The following is a 12,672-nucleotide window of genomic DNA, read 5'->3' as shown; positions in this document are numbered from 1 at the left end:
TTCCCGGCCAGGTCGGGGATTTTAACCTTCATTGGTTAATTCCAGTGGCCCTGGGGCTGGATGTTTGTGCTGTCCCCAACATCACTGCAACTCGCACACCACACATAACACTATCCTCCACCACAATAACACACAGTTACCTACACATGGCAGATGCCGCGCACCTTCATCGGAGGGTCTGCCTTACAAGGGCTGCACCCGGCTAGAAATAACCACACAAAATTATAATTATTACTAGCTGATGTACCCACCCTTCGCTACGGAATTCTACTTTGTATACGGAATTCTTGTGTACACGCTGTGAGCAAGATTGTATTAAATTGCATAGCTCTTAACGTTGCCCTAGAAATGCGACGGGGAAGTCACCAAACATCTTTTCTCATATGAAGACTGAATTCGGGAATTTTCACTGTAATGGTAGACACTCACTCTCCACCTGCCTTTTTACATCCTCAGAAAGACTGTGGTTTTCCCAGCTGAAATGAACATACACTACAATGACGTCAGTAGGAATGGCGCGATTAAAAGCAATGGTTTCATATAAAATTCTCGATCAAATGAAACACTACACATTTTCTCACTTTTAACGAACAGGACTACACTGCTGATCTAACAGTCCAAAGTTCCAAGCTGGAATGACCAAGCCACAGACAGACGTGATCCGTGAACACTCTTCGTCCTTTTTCGGCAGGGAGAGGGTCGAATAGTTGAGACTCCCAGGGCAAAAACTATGCCCTTTTACTAATCTGTTTCCTAGGAGTACTCAATGAGTCGGAAAATATCAATTCACTACACTGGCGGCAGAAACATCTATCTGACTTGGAGCAAATTTTTCCTTCAAGCCAGAGGAGAAACCCCCTCTTCACTGATAATTTGGAATAAAATGAATGTAGAATTTGATAAAAATGAAGGAGAAAAAGCTGTTCTTAAGCAACAGCTCTTTTCAGGGTTGAATTTTGAGTTATTTTGTGAATCGAGATGCTGTAATTTGGAATAGGCCTAAATTGTTATTCTAGAGCAGGCCACACTACTACTACTACTACTGCTGCTGCTGCTGCTGCTGCTGCTGCTGCTACCACCACCACCACCACCACCACTACTACTACTACTACTACTACTACTACTAACTCATTATCTGTCTTAAGTATGCTCACACGTCGAGCTCGATAGCTGCAGTCGCTTAAGTGCGGCCAGTATCCAGTATTCGGGAGATAGTGGGTTCAAACCCCACTTTTGGCAGCCCTGAAGATGGTTTTCCGTGGTTTTCCATTTTCACACCAGGCAAATGCTGGGGCTGTACCTTAATTAAGGCCACGGCTGCTTCCTTCCCACTCCTAGCCCTTTCCTGTCCTATCGTCGCCATAAGACCTATCTGTGTCGGTGCGACGTAAAGCCAATAGCAAAAAGAAAAAAAAGAAGTATGCACACTGCTCATTCAAAACAGCGCGTCAGAGTAGAGATCGAATAACTGGAATACTATGAAGAAACAGTGTGTTACGTACCAGCTGTATCAGAAAATGTATGAACCAGAGGAATGGCATACTAAAAAAAAGAAAGTTTTCTAACTCCCCGGCTATTTCCCGCCAATATTCAGTCAGGCTATTATACTCGGTACGCAGCAGTAATTCCATCTATCGGAGTTGAGAGGCAGCATAAGAGACAAATAACATCACATCAAAGAATGGTCAATGTAATGTTATGAGCTTTCGATATCGCAGGCCTTCACATTTAGTTTTTTTTCCGACTCTGAAATACCACTCATCATAGTCAGTATGGTAAGACTGAATAAAACATAAATGATTGGAAATTGTATTCTCTGTAACTTTTGTTGTGTAGTACTTTTCGATAGGACCAAAAAATAGGTATTTAAAAATTACATTTTAGGCACCTTCCCCTAAACTACAATTTCATCCAGGGTGAATAAAATTGTTTATAGCTTAGACTGTAGTTCCTTTTTCGCCGACTCTATATACCGATTTTCATTAAATTTTGTAACCCATTTTCTCATGGCTCGGCATCGATATGGACTTAACAACAAAAATACAAATTCACGAATATCTCTGTTATCATAGCCGGTATGGTAAAAAAATTTATGAGACATAAATGGTTGGAAATTTAATTCTATATGACTTTGGTTATGTAGTATTTATGGATACGACCATTAATAATATAAATATTTGAGAATTTCATTTTAGGCCTTCCCCTAAACTACCATTTCATTCAGCGTGAATAAAAAGATTTATAGCCTAGATCATGGCGACTTATTCCCCGACTTTCCATACAAATTTTTATTAAGATAGGACCACTAATAACATATTTATTATTGATTTAAGCCCATTAAGATATTCCATGGTTTCCCATTTTCACACCGGGCAAATGCTGGGGCTGTTCCTTCATTAAGGCCAAGGCTGCTTCCTTCGCACTCCTAGCCCTTCCAATCAGTCAATCAATCAATCAATACTGATCTGCATTTAGGGCAGTCAGCCAGGTGGCAGATTCCCTATCTGTTGTTTTCCCAGCCTTTTCTTAAATGATTTCAATGACATTGAAAATTTATTGAACATCTCCCTTGATAAGTTATTCCAATCCCTAACTCCCCTTTCTATAAATGAATATTTGCCCCAATTTGTCCTCTTGAATTCCCACTTTATCTTCATATTGTGATCTTTCCTACTTTTAAAGACGCCACTCAAACTTATTCGTCTACTAATGTCATTCCATGCCATCTCTCTGCTGATAGCTCGGAACATGTTTGAAGTTTGTAACATGTAACATACCACCTAGTCGAGCAGCTCGTCTTTTTTCTCCCAGTTCTTCCCAGCCCAAACTTTGCAACATTTTTGTAATGCTACTCTTTTGTTGGAAATCACCCAGAACAAATCGAGCTGCTTTTCTTTGGATTTTTTCCAGTTCTTGAATCAGGTAATCCTGGTGAGGGTCCCATACACTGGAACCATGCTCTAGTTGGGGTCTTACCAAAGACTTACATGCCCTCTCCTTTACATCCTTACTACAACCCCTAAACACCCTCATAACCATATGGAGAGATCTGTACCCTTTATTTACAATCCCGTATATGTGGTTACCCCATTGAAGATCTTTCCTTATATTAACACCTAGATACTTACAGTGATCCCCAAAAGGAACTTTCATCCCATCAACGCAGTAATTAAAACTGAGAGGACTTTTCCTATTTGAGAAACTCACAACCTGACTTTTAACCCCATTTATCAACATACCATTGCCTGCTGTCCATCTCACAACATTATCGAGGTTGCATTGCAGTTGCTCACAATCTTGTAACTTATTTATTACTCTATATAGAATAACATCATCTGCAAAAAGCCTTACCTCTGATTCCACTTCTTTACTCATATCATTTATATATATATGAAAGCGTAAAGGTCCAATAATACTGCCCTGAGGAATTCCCCTCTTAATTAGTACAGGGTCAGATAAAGCTTCGCCTACTCTAATTCTCTGAGATCTATTTTCTAGTAATATCCCATCATTGCCATAAGACCTATCCTGTCGGTAAGACGTGAAGCAAATTTTTAAAAAAATACTCGGTACGCAGCAGTAATACCAATATAAATGGTCCGTTATTGGACATTATAAATTTTCCAGCTAACTCATTCCTGTTTGCCAGCGTTTCGCCCCCGTGTGCTAGGTTGGGCTCGTCAGTTGGTACCTAGCCCACCTACCAAGACCGTGGCTAGTGCATACCCTGGAGGTCACTGCGTAGGCTACTTGAAGCCACCAGCAGTGCCAATGTACTATGAGAGACTTTGTCTCACTACCAAAAATTGATGCCTGCTTTTCATATGGAATTATAAATTTATATAAATTATAAATTATATAAATTATAAATTTACTGATTCGGGACAAAAATTTCAGATTCTCTATGGGAATCCATATCTATATCATCTGATAGCCAAGCAGGCATCAATTTTTGGTAGTGAGACAAAGTCTCTCATAGTGCATTGGCACTGCCGGTGGTTTCAAGTAGCCTACGCAGTGGCCTCCACGGTATGCACTAACCACGCGTCTTGGTAGGTGTGCTAGGTACCAACTGACGAGCCCAACCTAGCACACGGGGGTGAAACGCTGGCAACCAGGAATGAGTTAGCTGGAAAATTTATAATGTCCAATAACGGACCATTTATATTGGTATTATAAATTTACTCATTCGGGACAAAAATTTCAGATTCCCTATGGGAATCAATATCTATATTACGCAGCAGTAATCCTATCTATCGGCATCAGAGGACACAAAGCACATCACAACAAACAATTGTCGATGTATTGTTATTGTTGATAAATTTTATGAGCTGTCTATATTGTAGGCCTTCACATTTAGTTTTTTCTTGACTCTGCGATATTAGGGTGTCTTCTACAATTATTTATAGCGTAGACTGTAGTTCCTTATTCTCCAACTTTACATACAAATTTTCATTAAATTCTTTTTACACGTCTTCTCATAACTCGGCACTGATATGGACTTAACAAAAATCCAAATTCATTAATATCTCTGTGACCATAGCCGGTACGGTAACAATGTATAAGACATACATGATCGGAAATTTAATACTATATAACTTAAGTTATGTAGTATTTATCGACACGACCAATAATAACAAATATTTGAGAATTACATTTTAGGCCTTCCCCTAAGCTATCATTTCACTCAGCGTGAATAAAATTATTTATAGCCTAGATTATAGCATCTTCTTCCCCGCCTTTGCATACCGGTTTTCATTAAGATAAGACCACTAATAACTAAAAAATTTGAGAATTAAATTTTAAGCCTTCCCCTAAACTACCATTTCAATCAGCGTGAATAAAATTATTTATGGCCTAGATTATAGCAACATATTCCCCGACTTTGCATATCAATTTTGATTAAATTCTCTTCAGCCGTTTTCTCATGATGCGTGTACAGACAGACAGACAGACAGACAGACAGACAGACAGACAGAAATTGCAAAAAAATTAAAAAGTGCATTTCCTTGTTACTGTGGACACGACCGATACAGAAATACTATCCTTTTTTAATTATGAGCAATGTACAGACAGAGCTCTTATTTTATATATATAGATATAGATTACCATGAGTATGGTTTCAAGTATGAAAAGTGATGTATGTATATTGACATGAATATGTCTTAGGGCTGGGGGTTATCCAAAAGTTTGCATGACAGGTCGTGACGTGACACAACAAAATGTGTAACAGAAGTTACATCACAAAATGTTTTACCTAGCAACAGTGACCTTGAGAAGTACACGAGCTATAGATGTGTATAAATAGTGTGCGTTGAAATAGAAGGCACTAGTTTAAGATACATAGTATAGTACCATGGCTAACTAGAGCTACAGTACATCAAGTAGGCTGTGGTAGTACTAACATTCAGATCATTGGCCTCCCTCTTACAGTCGTCAGCAGTTACCCGTTTACAGATTTCCTGGCTAATTGCTCACTTCAATTCACAGCAGTTTGTGTTTCAACTTCCAGTGTTTAAAGAGTTTGTGTTTAAACTCCGCCATTGTCCGGTCCCAAGTCCAGAATGAGAAAGGAGGTGGGTTGGCTGGTCTGGCACCCAGCTATAAAACTGCTAATGCCGAGTGTTGGGCGGCGGTAAATAATCTGACTCCCTAAAGCGGCCAACAGCTTCGGGCGTATGAACTCCCTTAGGTGGGGTGATGGTCCCCTCAGTGGAGGAAATGACACTGGAATCCATCACTTGAAGACCCAATGGCAAAGAAGCGGAGGAGGAACCTCTCACTTCTGTTCCCAACAGTTGTGGAGGCGGATGAGATCATGCCAGACCGACTGGCTGTGAAGGCGCTACTTATTCATAACTGGAGTCTGCGGCAGTCCGTTGCAATCTCAGTGCCTAACCCTGTACGTCACATCTTGCATGTCCCACAGGACATGACTTCGAGACCATAGTGTAAGGGTTACTTCCTGGCAAGTCGGAATCTTCCTGAAACAAATCCATGCCAGTGGCACTTTTCCCTCTTACAGTACACACTGTAGAACTAATATGTAAATCCACAGCCTTCTGTTTAGGCTATGTCTTACGGCTGGTAGCCATCTGAATTTAGCAGCTGTTGATGAATGGCTATAACAGAGAAACATATTCATGATCATTTGATCTTCGCAAAGGGAAAAGTTCTTTTTTTTTCTCCCTATAGGTTGTACGTTACTCAGATTCATGACAATGGGATAGGGCAGGGCTAGGACAGGGCAGGAAATGACTGTGACCTTAATTGAGGTGCGGCCCTAGCATTTGTTTGTTGTGAAAATAGAAAACCACGGTAAACCATCTTCAGGGTTGCCGACAGTGGGGTTACATCCCACCACCTTCTGGAGTGCAAGCGCGTACCTACGTGACCAAACCACGTAGCTAGCTTGCTCGGTGGTTTGTTATACAAGTAGGAAATAAATTGAAATATACTGTAGTAGGTAATACACAATCATTACAATTTTACAACTTAAAGTTGTTGAATTTCAGGTCTAAAATAATAATATCTTGCATATATTTTCTGTATAGGTTCATCTCAACAAGATGATGCAGCTGCCCCAAGCAAGGCATTAATACGACGTGAAATCCTAAAACATGTGAGTCGCATGAGCAACCCAGTTTGGAACAAGGTGTCGAAACAAGCCTTGTTGCAGTAAGTATTCTGTAGCTGCTTTTTATATTCATGGTTCCCTTTAGAGTTATCATTTTCGGGAAATATTTTCACAGGTGACCTTTTGTTAACTTTGTTTGTTAACCCTTTGCAGATGTATGGATCCAAAAATTTTCTGCAGACAGGCATACATGTTTTGTAGTAAAGAAGCAAGTTCATAAAATTTTACAGTTTTATGTATTATTATTTCTATCTAAAACAAAATTGATGTGGACTAAAAGTGCATATTTCTGTACCTAAAAACCTATATACTTTCCAAACAAAATGGGTACCTTTCCAATTAATATACCATCCATAAGGTTTACATCTAGCATATGTGCCAAACTATTGATTGCCAGGAGAAAAAAAAAATGCAAACCAATAATCAGTAGGCTCTGCATCAAGTGGTACGTTCTTCTTTATAGATTTGGAATTAAATTATTACAGAACACATGTTCTGTAGGTTTCCTGTCATTGGACTTTACTTCCTTCCACCTACTAACATACAGTAAATTTACCATGCTTTCATCACTCAATTGCTCTTATGTCCCTTGTATTTCATTCTCTAAATTGCTATCATCACTGCTGGTTTCTTCTCTTAATACTTCATTTATCTGTTCATCATCTAAAATATTATACCACTTTCTATTCAACCTGGAAGGGCCAGCTGCAACCTGGTTTGATTCCATGTGGTTAAGCACTGAAAATGCTTGCTCTCATAGTTTATTGTCTTTGTAGATTTCCTAGTAGTTGCAAATATTGCATGGAGATGGCAGTAAAAGCTACTCCATGGCTCCTTGAACACATCTGTTGGATCCGTTGTGATATACAATCAACAAGCGACCACACAGAACGGAAAAAATTAGATGTCTACTATATATCGACAACCGACTGTGGAAGCATATTATGCTTGTCAATTATACAGTATATCGACATACGTCTGTGGAAGGTTATGACATAAGTTGTTAAATATTCCTGACTTTGTTGATAAACAAGGTTTTATTAACGGCCAATTCTAGGTGTCGTGCTTACATTTGTACATTTCTTTGTAACATATATATTAAACCTACCATGTAAACAAATTGAGATTTATGCATAATAATGTTTAGATGATACTTATCAACCTCCACGAATTTCAATGTTGTAAGCCTGATGTATGCAAGTGTATAAAATTTTAACGTAGCGATCGGTGTTTACATGGTGCAGACTTTTGACTTTACATACCTTTACGTTTTTTCTAAAGTCTGCGAATTATGGCAACTTTTATTGTTGATGTCAAGATATTGTTTACAAGAAGGACAAAGGTACATTTTGCGAGGAAAAAAACCAAAACAAATGTGTAAGTTGCGTAATGTCTGCGTAATATAGTTAAAGACAATCATCGCGTTTTTATTTGACAGGGTCACAACATTACACACACGAATCAGTGCTATGGCGACTTGGCATGAGGGGTTAATAAATCTTAAACTCCGCATCAAATACGATCACTGAATGATAAAATTTATATTTAATATTGCAGTAAGTATTAATAAAGAAGGAGTGTGATGGCGCAGTGGTCAAGCTGCTTGGATCCATCAAGACAGACTGGGTTCAAGTCCCAATGTATGATTTTCGAGGTGAAAGTCGTGTCCGGTGGTTTGGATTTCACGTAAAAAATGAGGTCCTGTGGCTTACAATACTGAGGTTATCGCTCACATAAAATTACAAGCTTCATTCCTCCTAATAATAATACATACATACATACATACATACATACATTATCATTATAGACTGTTTTGCCTTTCAGCGTTCAGTCTGCAAGCCTCTGAGAATTTACTAAACGTCGCCACAATCCTCAATTTGCAATTAGTGTTGTGGCCTCATTTAGTTCTATACCTCTTTTAGAAACCGAGTCTAACCATTGTCGTCTTCGTCTCAATAATAATAATAATAATAATAATAATAATGTTAATAAGGTATATAACTGCAGATACTGGTACTAATAAGTGGCCTATTTAATAAAGTAAAGTGTTTTTATGAATTATCACTTGTTTGTTTAACACTAATAACAGTGAATGTAAAATGAAGTAAAATATTTTAAAATATCTGAACATTCAATGCTTGAGTAGCCTACAGTTTGAATGAAAGCTTGGTCAGAAAAATATACAATAAAATGAAAAAAACAATTCTTGTTCATTCTGCTTCTGGTATAGACTCATCAAAATACCATTTCCCGTGAGTAAAACGAGTCACCGGTACTTTTCTTTCCATTTTACTTACATTTAAAAAGCACTCGTCTTTCGTCAGTAGTTCACAAAACAGTTCAGCTTCATTATTGCACTTGCGAAAATTGGTTACAAAATAAATATCACCATTACTTTCAGTTATGGTACAAACATAATATTTTGAATGTTTCTTTCCACTGTACTCTCTAAGTACGAAGTCACCCACTTCAAAAGCCATATCATAGGGTGGATTTTTGTCATCTGCTTCTATCTTGTAGTCTGGATTTAGAGAGTGTGTGGTAGTAGGTTCAGAATAATATTTTCTTGCCTGAACTATGTATTTTTGAATGGCTCCACATAATGAATATCATGTGTTCCTGGTAGTGCACAGAAATGTACTTTGGTCGAAGTCCACAAAAAGAAGACTGACCGATTGCGTGATGTGGGTATTCTTGTTTAAAAACTTTGTATGTGTCTTCTTACATTGTGACGCACATGAATCATTCGTTTTTTCTTTTTTGACCAGAATTGTCCTTTATGGAGATAAAATGTCTTGCTCGAGGAGATGGCGAACTTATATCATCCAGATTGAGAAATGTAAGAACTTCTTGATTTGGAAATGAAGAATTCCTGCGCTTGCCAGAGGTAGATTAACTTAGGCCTACACCAAATTTTACACTAAGCGCAGAAACAAATTGCCATTTTTTCCACAGGCTCACTGGAAAAGCGTGCTCCGAACGCTTTACAGCTTTCTCCAATGTTTGTTTGCATTTATAACCAGACGTTGGCGTACTCGGCTCTGCAATCGATGTTGATGGTTGTGTTGTTGGACTTGTAGAACAGGAAGTAACTGTTGATAAGCCCTGAAGTTTTTTCTGAGCTCTGTGTTTCTTCACCAATTCTCGTACTCGTTGGCAGCATATGCGTGACTGGGCAAGTGTCATCTTTCTTCTCACGATACAGTTTACAACGTTCCTTGTGAGTAAGCGGCATTATTAAATATCACCTCAGTGTGGACACCAACTGCTATTCTAAAATACGTCCTTTACAAGTGAGTGTGATTTAAAGATAAAAATTTCATTGTTCCGTATTGAAATTATTGATGTTAAAAATTAAATAACTGGAAAGGAGGTTCAACCTATTCAATACTCAAAGGAAAGAAACGTAGCAATCACATTTCTATTTAAATGGGACCGGTTTCGACCTTAGTCTAGGTCATCATCAGCCATAAAAACATATAAAATGTTTATGAATGTTGGAGGTCAGTTCCACACTCTGTTAGGCACAAAGACGCGCACCACATTCTGTCCTGCATAAAGTCATAACACTACTAATCAACATACGAAGATCAAAAAGGCTTGAATTCGCAGACGAACAGATCTGTAGTAGAAAGCCGCCAACTCCCGGTGACCAGCGCGGCACACTCAAGGTCACGCGCTGCGGCCAAACACCAAAGTAGAGTGGAGAACGTTTCGAAGGTCCAGAACCTGTCACGGCTGCGGGAAGCCAATTAGGTATATAAAAATATACGACGCCAATTAGTGCAACTGAATGAGCACCCGTACTCCAGATAAGTTCAACTGTTTACCAAGAACTTATCTGGAGTACGGGTGCTCATTCAGTTGCACTAATTGGCGTCGTATATTTTTATATACCTAATTGGCTTCCCGCAGCCGTGACAGGTTCTGGACCTTCGAAACGTTCTCCACTCTACTTTGGTGTTTGGCCGCAGCGCGTGACCTTGAGTGTGCCGCGCTGGTCACCGGGAGTTGGCGGCTTTCTACTACAGATCTGTTCGTCTGCGAATTCAAGCCTTTTTGATCTTCGTATGTTGATTAGTAGTGTTATGACTTTATGCAGGACAGAATGTGGTGTCGTGTCTTTGTGCCTAACAGAGTGTGGAACTGACCTCCAACATTCATAAACATTTTATATGTTTTTATGGCTGATGATGACCTAGACTAAGGTCGAAACCGGTCCCATTTAAATAGAAATGTGATTGCTACGTTTCTTTCCTTTGAGTATTGAATAGGTTGAACCTCCTTTCCAGTTATTTAAGTGAGTGTGATGCAGAAACTAAATCCTGTCAGCAGCGTGTTGCGGCAGCGGGGAACTTTCCTGTCGCCTGCTCACAAGAACACCGTAAACACACGACGTATTTTACTGTCAGCTTCATATGAAACCATTTGAAATTTTAAACGAATGATATAGCACCTTGAAAGGATGTGCAGTATTGGCTTTACATACTAAATTTTATTCAAATTGAGCCACACACTTTTCATCCACAGAAACTTTTATACCTTTTTCGTTGCGTGTTTACACGGCCTGCAGCAATAAATTTGTCGTTTTATTACACCTTATTTAAACTGTTAATCACCTAAATAAGTACTTTATTGTGAAGAGAAAGAGCATTAGAATTAACATTTACTATAATTATTTTCATAACTTTTCATCATAATAAACAGGAATTCCTAAAACCATTGAGAAATATCAAATGAATTTAGCCTTTACATAAAGGTTCAATTAAGCACACAATTAAAAACTGAAAGACATCAATAAATGAATACATATCATAAAATTAAAAAATGTCTTTTTTTATCTATCATAAAAACAAATTGTTGAGTTTTATTTTAAACTGTACTTCTTCCTACTTGGGTGGACTATTTTCTGGAATCAACTGAACACTTCTTAATTAAAAAGTAAAATTAATTTGTGTAATTATTTTTTAAAGCATCCACAGTCCTCTAAATGTTTTGATAGTTGTCTGGAAATAGATAGAACAATCTTGGGATGTTCTAGGAGTTCCTCTCAAGAATTGCATTTCAAATTGTATTCCGCCTTACAGTCATACATGTTGTGTATTTTTTTTTTTTTTAGGCTTAAGCAGAAACATGCTTCCATATTTCAAGATGTCTGTCTCTACTCAGCTGTATGCCATCGGATGGATTCCTCTACATACCGCCTGGTGGCTCGTCGCTTCATCCAGGAGTTATTCCTTGATTTGAATTTTGATGTGGTATGTAGAATAGTTGATAGGTTATACAAGAGTCTTAAATTTACCTTTTATGGTTGAATTTTGAATTTTATTATTCTGTCTTGCCTGTAATCGTTTCATGAGTCACTGTTTCCCAAAAGAATGCTGCCCTTTGAATCTGATATAACATACTTTCCTTTTCCTAGAAGATGGTTGCTCAGTTGTACTTCCTTTTTTAATCACCACCACCACCACCACCACCACCACCACCACCACCATAGTTTTTACCTGTCATCATATGAGATCATAGTCCCAATCTCTGGATTCTTGGTTCCTTGATCAGCAACTGATGCATTAAACCTCTAGAAATACTGCAAATAAAGACAGTAAAACCTCATTAAGACGTTTCTGCAGGGGACAGCAAAAATGAACGTGTTAAGCGAGAAAACATACTACTGAATATACAAACAAAAACCATCCAACAGGAGTATGGAAATACTAGATATGATTTTTTCCGAAATGAAGGCATTTTATGTCGTGTATCCACGGGTACAGTGAAAACTATATCTACCATTTCTCAAGATTAGAGGAAAGTATTAAAAGGTGCAAAAAACCGGAAAAATCAAATATAAAAACCTTGTCTGCTGGAGCTTATAAAATAACAAGTGCACTGTACGGTGTGAAAAACACCAAACAACAAATATGAAAACATATGCACGGGGGGGCAATAAAAATATCCAAGTATTATTGCAGATCATACTCTTTCTAAAACAAATGTTAGTAGAAGCCTTTTATTTTGGAGCAGTGGGTTATAAAACA

The 12,672-nt window shown here is 38.2% G+C and overlaps 1 protein-coding gene across 1 annotated transcript in view; it reads left to right on the top strand.

The window, feature by feature from the left end:
• rictor (rapamycin-insensitive companion of Tor) overlaps nt 1–12,672 on the top strand; it is a 540,306-nt gene that overhangs the window by 493,464 nt on the left and 34,170 nt on the right. Inside the window, exons 28-29 of the mRNA XM_067138126.2 lie at nt 6,555–6,678; nt 11,757–11,895. Of these exons, the coding sequence (XP_066994227.2) occupies nt 6,555–6,678; nt 11,757–11,895 (263 nt within the window). The remainder of the gene's footprint in view (nt 1–6,554; nt 6,679–11,756; nt 11,896–12,672) is intronic.

The sequence above is a fragment of the Anabrus simplex genome, chromosome 1 (genome assembly GCF_040414725.1).
Source record: "Anabrus simplex isolate iqAnaSimp1 chromosome 1, ASM4041472v1, whole genome shotgun sequence".
NCBI classification, from domain to species: Eukaryota; Metazoa; Arthropoda; class Insecta; order Orthoptera; family Tettigoniidae; genus Anabrus; species Anabrus simplex.
Note: the sequence above shows the minus strand (reverse complement) of the source record. Positions and strands in the feature narration are given on the sequence as shown.